The following is a 9,642-nucleotide window of genomic DNA, read 5'->3' on the forward strand; positions in this document are numbered from 1 at the left end:
TCTTTCTTTATGCAAGTCAAGGTTGTTATAATAGTAGAAAACACTAGTGGAGGCTTTGAGTAAATTGTTGATGCTCATAATGCATCAGAGTAGAAAAATGCAACACGTCTAAGACTTTTGCACAGCAATGTGTATATTTTGTGAGGTCGGCACGGGTATCCGAAAACCCAGAGTACCCGTCGGGGTTTTAAATGACCTAACACTTCCCGGGTCTCTTTTTATTACCCGGGTATCGATTTATTAATTTGAGAATTTAAAGAAAATGTAGAAACTATGACAATGCAGTTGTAAGCACGGGTCTCTGGCTGGCGTAATAAAGACAAAGTTAAAACAAGCTTTTGCATTAAGCCTTTTCTGAACTGACAGGATATCAATGTTTTACAGAAAACAATAACACACAGCGAGCGGCAAGTACACCTCAATAATAAGAACTGCGGTGACTATTCTTTACAGGAACTAAATCAGAAACAAAACAACATAACAACACTCTGTTGGTTTATGTCAGTGATAACTGATCCATTAATAATAACCGTATGGCTTCCAATACAGAATGCTTTATCTACAGTTGTTGCACAGATATAGTTTCTTATCAAAAAGATAAAATAAGAAACCTTTATTTAAATATAAATAAGCAACTAAATTATTATTATTTTTTTAATGTGGAGCACATTAAGTAAGTGTGCTTCCTCCTTTGAATGAAATATTTCCTTGGCAGAGTTTGCACATTCCGTTTTCTCCTGCTTGGTAAAGAAATTCCACCCAGTGCTTTGCTTGGATGCCATTGTTATGTATTCACAAGACAGAATTTAGTGATGATCAGGAGGGGCACTTCATTGTTAACCAAACAGACGCACATGTCTCACGCGACTGCCGTCAAAACCCAGCTGGCTCAATTTAAGGTAGCTATTGCGACAGTCCATAACGTAATAGTGGTGCTGTACGACTGCATTAGTTTAAAAACTGAACAGAGCAGCCATGTTAACAACAACAACAACAGCAGCAGCGGAACATGGCCAATATATGTCGCAAAGAATCCAGCAGCGTGATGCGCATTTAACATTAATGAAAATTTGATTTGTTGCAGAGAAGCCGTTAGAATAGAAGTGGTGATTATTTTTTTTATTATTTTGTCTAATTGAATCAGTATGTGTAACAAGGGTGCACATTGGCAGATTTGTTTGACAGTGAGCAGAATCCCAAATTAGTAGTTCTTGCCAAAAAAACTATTCATCTTAACTTTTGAAACTGTATGCTTGTTTTCATATGTGCAGTTGCTTATGTTGATAGTCACCATCTGGGCTAAATTAACAGGGAAAGCTGTGGAATTCTGATTACCTCTAATGTTCTTATATCGCCATGATCAGTGTGGTTGTCAGGGTGTGGTCCAAGAAACAATAGTTCCACTGTAATATCTGGTTCAGTGCTGCTCTGTGGTGGAGCTACTCAGCATCACAGAATATGTTGATTCTCAAAGGATTTTTGTTTCTGCCACTGCCTGTCTCCAGAGTGGCCATTTCTGGCCCCAGTGTTAATATTCATCAAATCAAACAGGATTTTTATTCCTTTTGGAAAAGCGTCTAGCTTATATTTAACTTATTATAATTTAGACAATGCCAGGTGTGTCTTATGTGCTAAAATACTGTGCCCTGTAACTGGTAACATCCAAACAGGAAAGAAAACTGTTATGCCTTTTTATGTTCCTTCAGAATTTTTTTTTTTTTTTAAAGAGTACTGTTGCTGGGGGTGGGAGTACAAGACAGGCTGAAGTTGTTTTTATCTGAAATCAACATCATCTCTATATACAGCCTCACTCCCTTGCATTCCTATTTGGTGGGCTGCAGTGTCAGAGTGTAGGTATAAGACCCTGCAATTTGGCCTTTAGTGAGAATGTGACATATTTAGCCAATTAGTGGAATTTCTCACAGCGTCCAAACATATGACTTCCCCCTGCATAGATCTTTTTAAGTACTGAGAATGCCAGTTAGGCCTTTTGAAATTGGTTCGACTACATGTGCCATGTGTCTGCTGGCAGGTGCTTCTGTGGTGGAGTACATTGCATTTGGAAAAGCACATGGCCAATTTTAATACAATGCCAAGTTAAACAGATACCAACTGCTGCTTTACTTTCCTCAAGATAGGCTAGAATTATTTTTTGAAAACAACTCAATTAAACTTCACTTACATTTTTCTTATAGTATTTCCTGTACCAATTAGTGAGGGGGGGGGGGAAGTATCATAATTTGAAATGCTGATGACTGCAATATGAAAAGCAAGCAAGGCAATCTCCATATTTACATTATTCATTTGGCAGGATGAGCCTGGCAACAGGGCTCTGTGCATTGTGGAGGCTGTAGTTCTTTAGCAGAGGCACACATAGATATACCAGGACTTGCAAAGTTTACGAGAAACAAGGCTGAGTTATTTAACAATGGACCTGAGTGTCATTAAGTCAGTATGTGATTGCAATGCCATGCAAAAACTGATCAATGTTAGTTTTGGTTTATGGATTTTCTCAAAAAAATTATAATTTGTAAACTAAACTGGGACATTTACACACGTAAAGCTGTAAACATATAAATCATTGTCTAGGGCTCTGCTCTCCTTAGTATTACTCATTGAATAATAAAGATAATGTGCAACATGAAACAAGAGTCATCTTGCGCCTATTTTAAATTCATGGTGAAAAAGGGCTCTGATTTTGAGTAATTCTTCAAAAACCTAAAAGTTCTGCATTTTATTTTCTCACCCACCACCAATTAATCATTTCAGTAATTATCCGTCAAACTCCTTTTTAAGTCGTAGTGACGCACAACAAAACACATTTTCTAACTGTTTGGGAGGTAATGCTGGGACAAAACTGCATTTTTGTTATAAAACAATGGCTTTTGATTCAGTGTTTTTTAATGTGGTTCTTTAAAGTTAACGACCTTGTATGAAGCGTCTTGCGTAATCTTCTTTGATGTCTCCATAGATGAATTGAACTGTAACAGTGGCCCTGGGTAAGGGGGTTGTTAAGTGCTTGAAAATATAGAGCAGCCTCTGTAACACATAAAGAACAGCATTTTAGGATTCACTGACACAATGTGTAGGGGTCTAGCGTAGGCGCCTTTGATTGGCAGGGTGATGGGTTTAATCCCCGGTCAATTCTGAAAAAATGATATATTTTAAAAAGAAATGGAGTCACTCTGGGTGCAATTTTAGATGGTGGACATAAACAACCGTCTTGGGTAGCGAATATTCCACAAGGACTTGATAGCACCAGCTGGAGAATAACAGTACCCACCCATTAAATAAACTGAAGTCACAGGCACAAGAATGACTCAAAACATGTCTGGGTCTATTTTTAAAGTTTTACAATTAAACTGTTGCGATGATTTTAGAAAAGGCTTCTTTAATGTAGCAAATTGCCATCCTGTCCCACAAACGTTCTCCAATCCTAAAACAAATATATAATATATATATATATATATATATAATGTAGCTTTTTTATTCAGTTAGCAAGTGTACAGCTGTGGCCGATTAGTTTTGAATCACCCTATAGAATGCCATTAATTTTGCTTCATAAAGTCGAATAAAACCTGCTGAATAATGTTAAGTTAACATATTGAATTGTTTAACACTTTATAGTTTTCCATATACTTAACGACAAAATGACAAAAACTGAAAAATATGACATTTCATGTATACTATAACTTTGTAGTTTATTTGATTACATGATGTTAAATTATTTTCATAGGTTTTTTTTTTATTTGTTTTGTTTTTTAATTGTCTCAAACCTAAAATTCTAGGTGATGCAAAAAATTTGGGCATAGCTATATTGTAATATAATATGTATACTCTGTAAATAGTATACTAATTGAATTGATTAGCCAGATTTTGTCAAAAGAACATTGTTCTTAATTTTGAAGGTATAGTCAATTTGTGAAACATTCACAAGCAAAAGATTGCTAATGCCATCCTTTTAATGTATATATTAAGTGTCAAGCCTGTTTTTCATGTCTGCATGAAGGACCTTTTTAGGTTAATTCAGTATGAATTTATTGCTTGATCGTAAATAACAGCAGGGCTTGAAAATAGATACCAGATAAATCTTAGGGCATAGTAAGATACAAAGGATCATCATCAAATATAAATGGCTTTGTAGCTGTCTTCAGATAGCTTTGGGGTGTAACATTTAAATTAGCCAGACTTTGCAGAGCTTTGAACTAGTAAAAGTCAGTGTAACCTATAAAGTTCACAGTCCCTTTTGTTCCATTTATAATTCCACACGGCCATTAAATCAGACTCTTGCATCTTCACTTGGAGTCGAGTCCCGAAACCCTAAGTAGAAGATGAAAGATTAAAATCTTCAAAGGTCTTGTGCAGCCTTATAGGTGTGCGTGTGTATAAATATAATCTCCCTTTGTCCCTTCCAGAAGGAGGACTTTGTTTGACTTTCCCCCGATCCTTAATGCCCTGTTGTGCTTATTCTTGTCGGGATGGATAAATGTTGCTGTGAGCACTACGGGTCTCTCATGTCTCCATTATAAACAGGCTCTTTGGCAGGCTCATTATTATTATTATTATTATTATTATTATTTATTTCTTAGCAGACGCCCTTATCCAGGGCGACTTACAATCGTAAGCAAATACATGTGGCTCATGCACGTGGTTACACACTTGGTAGCATATCTTGTCAATTTCATCCTCAGCAGATAATAATAATAATAATAATAATAATAATAATAATAATAATAATAATAATAATAATAAAAACATGTTTTTAAAGTCTTCCATGCAGAGCCATCTTCTGGTTGTCAAGACCAGTCATCTGAAATGCTATTCTGGCCTTACTGGAAGCAACTGAATCACCCAATATTGTTGACTTTCTTCAGATACAGTTCAGTTAGTCACATACATTTAAAAACTATAAAATAACTAATAACAGTGTCTTAGCAAGAATCTATTTTGCATGATGACAAAAGTATGTATGTTTTACTATAACTGCAAACAATAATTTTAATCTCAATAAAGCCATCATTCCTGGAAGGCAGAGATGCTACAGTGTGCAAACATGGCTCAAATCAAAACTTATTTTGTGTATTAAATTAAGTCAACAGTCTGCCTGAAACTTCTTGGGGCCTTTGCTTAATGAACTGATACAGTTTCCACATGAGGGCTTTACACTTAGCTTGATATCTTTCAACAGTAAGGAAAGATGTAAGTCTACAAAATGGCACTCTTGCGCAGGATGCCAGCTGCTTCTTCAAACCACCTCCTCAGTTAACCTTCATCCCCATGAAACTGCAAGCAACAAAAGACCACCCTAGTAATCACAGCTGTTTAAAGCGCATAACATCAAGTCATCATTGTGAACTGTTGTGTAGCACCATCAGAAGTTTTGTGTAGGTTGATACAGAGGTTGTCAAGTCCTAATTACAATTTTCTTCCTGTTAAGTAATTAGTGTAAATTCCTGTTGTGTAAACTACACTCAAGAATTTGTATTTAAACATAGTATTTTAAAATACAGTCTTATATCCAGGTTGTAGAGTAGTCTGAAAAGTGAGATTTAGCCTCACTGTTACCAAAACCAAAACTTGGCGTAAATCCATTTTTATTAACCAAGTGTCACATCTGTTTCAGGAGTGATCCGGGAGAGCTACCAGAAGGGCCATGACCAGCTTGTTCCTGTCACCCTGTTGGCGATAGCAGTCATCCTTGCTTTTATGATGGGAGCCATCTTCTCTGGGATAATTGTCTACTGTGTGTGCGATCACCGGAGAAGGGATGTGGATATGGTGCGTCGGAAGGACAAAGACTCTGTCCATTTACGGAGGGGTTCCATGAACAGTGTGACCAAGCTAACTGGGATTTTCGAGACCCAATCTAAGGACCCTAAACCAGAAGCCATCCTAACCCCGCTGATGCATAATGGCAAGATGGGTACTCCCAATGGCAATGCCAAATTGTTGATTAAAGCCGATCAGCATCACCTGGATCTGACCGCTCTGCCCACTCCTGAGTCCACACCTACCTTACAACAGAAGAGAAAACCCAGCCGAGGCAGCCGGGAGTGGGAGAGGAACCAGAACCTGATAAATGCATGTGCAAAAGACCTGGCCTCCATGGCTTCCCCAGTGATCCCAACTGATCTCCCTCTGCGTGCATCTCCCGGCCACATTCCCAGCGTGGTGGTCCTCCCTATCACCCAGCAAACCTATCAGCACGATTACGTGGACCAGCCACACAGGGTCGAGATGACACAGATGTCCTTGGAAGACCAGAATGCCACGCTGGAATACAAAGCTATCAAGGAGCACCTGAGCAGCAAAAGCCTCAATTTAGTGGAAAATAATACTATCCCTCCAAGAGTTCCCCAAAGAGAGGCATCGCTAGGACCTCCCACTTCTGTACCTCAGATGGGCAAGCGGTTAGAAGTGCATTCTTCGGTGTATGGTCACGAATACAAGAGGGGCTACCCTGCTAACTCTCAACAGAAAAACCATCAAACTTCCACTCTGAAAAGACACAATACTAACTCTTCAAATTCTTCACATCTTTCAAGAAACCATAGTTTTAACAGGGTAGAAAACCCACCCCCTGCTCCACAGAGAGTGGACTCCATACATATGAATGCTGTGTCGTCTCAGATGCAGGCCGTGACTGTATCCAGACAGCCCAGCATGAGCTCATACAGTTCTCTGCCGAGGTCGGGGGTGAAACGCACACCTTCCTTAAAGCCTGATGTACCACCAAAACCCTCATTATCTCCCCTTTCAGCAAACATCAACCCTAACGATGCATGTACATAATCACAGTGTGGGAGAGAGGGAATACAATTCCAGTGACTTTACTGTCTCAGTCAGTGTCCAGCAAATGCACACATGTTTTGTTTTTTTACAAAAGGCTGTTGTTGGGCTCAGGATATTTGCTCTCACTCCCTGGGAAAAGTGGAATATTTGCTTATCAAGCTTGTGAACTCAAATGGTGCAACAACAACACCAAGTACAGAATCAATACAAAAAAGCAGCACAGTCAGCCACTTAAGGTTTAGAGGCGGCTATAAAGAACTGTAATCCCACTGGAAATTTCAGCCAACAGGCCAAAAGCACAATGTTACATTGAATGTGTAAATCACTCTTGTACTGTACAGCTCCCTTTCAACCCAGGGAGTTGTGAGGAGTAAAAGTTAATTGACAAAGCTGACTCAGACTTTCACAATGGCTAGAGTTTACTATGTGCAGATATCTGTGAAATGCCTCTCTGTGTTATGTCAATTGGTCATTGCAAATAAGTACTGCTTGGGTCAAAGTGCTTTGGCTTGTCATTCTACTACTGTTCTGATTTACTGAATAACAAGACAGTTAACACTAATCGTTCCTTGTATTTATTATTTAAGTGCTTTTAAAAAAAAAAAAACGGATTTACTTATGAGGCTATGAATATCTCTTGAGACAGTACATGAAGTGTGAAGTTATTTAAAGTCAATTAACTGGAGCCAGTTAATGTTTATTTTTTAGCAGTTGGGTCCACTAACAATGTGGAGCTTGGGTCCTTGAACTTTGTTGGAACTTTCTACATGCATTTTCTGAAAAGGGGAAATATTTATTTAATCGTGCCACGTGGCTGCTGACTGGATCTGGGATCTAAGGCAAGCAGAAACTCCAAGGTCGAATCTTAAGGAACTACAAAAGGAACTCCTGAACTGCACATTTATCACACCATTGCTGTCAATATCAAGTAACATGGTTTTTGTCAGTAGTTGATACTTTTTTCAAAGGCATTGGCTTGTGACGTGCCCTCATTTCACCTTTGCATGTAAAGATGCAAAAAATTAAATGGAAAAAAATAATAAAATAAAAAATCACGCAGAAGTAAATAAAGGATGTGAACTAAATTATATGCCAGCTATTGAAATACATAAGTTTTAGTCTTATCACACAGGTTCTTAGTTGGAATACATCTGTGAATAGCCTGTTTTTTTCTTCCACACGTACATTTGTGCCTTACACCCTGAGTTGTGTATAGTTCTTTAGCTGTTTTAATAGACTTCCTTTTTTCAATTATTTTTTACTTTAAATTATTTTTCCAGTCTGATTTAAAGCAAATAAAAAAGAATGTAGATGTTATTGTCGTAAATCTGGTCTCTAGACATATTGGAGGGTGGCACCACGCCCCTCATTGTGGTTCATTTTTAATTGTGCCAATTATGCGCTTGAACAAATCCCTATTTTGTGCTGGCAGTGTAGACACAGTGCTGTGGGTGGCATTTTCTGTAATTTAGTTTTTTTATCACAAAGACCTAATGTTTGTGTTTCCACTGGTCGATACAGAATGACAGAGTGCTTTCTTACTATAGTCCCTTTGTGTCTGGTGGAAGCACAGCAATATGAAACACTATCTGATTGGCTATGATGTAGACGAAAGGCTTCCCAACATGAATAATGTAAATTCTGATTTAAAACAATGAATAGGCAGTAGAAGCAGGCTGGATCCTGCATTAACGGAAAGCTGCAACAATAAGGGCAACCAGTAGGATTTCAGAAACCTTTTGGAGTGGTTTCTGAATTATTTTTGTTTCCCTTTTATTTTTCTTTGTTTTTTTTGTTTGTTTTTTTTAATCCATGCAGATTAGTGTGTTTTTAATCTATTAAATATTGATGTCAACATACTGTAGAAATTAGTTTTTTTTATCTACTGATCTGTATCTCTTTTTTTTTTTTTTAATTATTATTTTTGTACCTAAAATTGCTTCATTTGCATTTTTCCCCCAAATGGACAGGAAGATTGCGTGTCAGGTAGTGTTTAGAAACTAGATAGAGAAATCTAGGCTGACTGGACCAAAGTGTGTAACTAGGGTGCATGCATGACCTCCCTCCACTCCTCCACTCCTCCACTCCTCCATGTTGCGTTTCTGTCACCGTTTATTAATATCTACCATTTTAATAATAATGAAGAAAACCTATGTGAAGAGAATTAATAGGAGGGTATTTTCCTAGTTTGTTTTAAAATGGGCAATTCCTGTACTTTTACTTAATTGCACTTAACTCTAAATGTTAAATAGCGGTTTTGTCCAGTATTGGATGATTTTGTCCTGGAGATTTGGTACAGAAATTCTCATTTTGGCACTCAGGGAAAACTCAGTCATGTGTTCTGTTCTCAATGGATAAGCACAGATACAAAAACAATCTTGATAGCATATATACAGGCTATGTGTCCCTAAGTGTGCCTTTGGCTCTCACCCTTGATATACACCACTGATTGCAACCAAGTCAGACTGATTTTTTTTTTTTTTTTTATTGTAACCTTGTAAAATATTGTGATGTCACAAAGTTCTCCCCATCTCCACATCCCTAACATCAGATTCACAGCTAAATGTATGTTGTAAAGAAATTCTCTTTAATAATTGCAAAATGTAATAAAATAAAAAACGACTGTTCTATTTGATGTTGTCATTGAGTTTTGTCAACTAGCACTGCAAATCGAAGGTTTAAAAAAAGCTACATCTTTGCACATTTTAAAATATGCATGCTTGCAAAGCACAGTCTTATTACAACAGCGTATGAATACACCTAGTTTTCCTCCTTGAGCTTAGTTGGTATGCTCGCAATACCACAGAAGAACCCGGTATACAAGGTCTGCAAGTCAGACAATAGGGTGAG

The 9,642-nt window shown here is 37.7% G+C and overlaps 1 protein-coding gene across 4 annotated transcripts in view; it reads left to right on the forward strand.

Annotated features, from left to right (window-relative positions):
• Positions 1–9,422, forward strand: part of LOC117409078 (semaphorin-6A) — a 57,625-nt gene extending 48,203 nt beyond the window's left edge. For all 4 annotated transcript variants that reach the window (XM_059022605.1, XM_059022614.1, XM_059022606.1 and 1 more), the window contains one exon: positions 5,624–9,422. In XM_059022605.1, coding sequence (XP_058878588.1) covers positions 5,624–6,792 — 1,169 coding nt within the window. In that variant the 3' untranslated portion in view covers positions 6,793–9,422. The remainder of the gene's footprint in view (positions 1–5,623) is intronic.
• The last annotated feature ends 220 nt before the right edge of the window (positions 9,423–9,642 follow it).

The sequence above is a fragment of the Acipenser ruthenus genome, chromosome 1, assembly GCF_902713425.1.
Source record: "Acipenser ruthenus chromosome 1, fAciRut3.2 maternal haplotype, whole genome shotgun sequence".
Classification (NCBI taxonomy): domain Eukaryota; kingdom Metazoa; phylum Chordata; class Actinopteri; order Acipenseriformes; family Acipenseridae; genus Acipenser; species Acipenser ruthenus.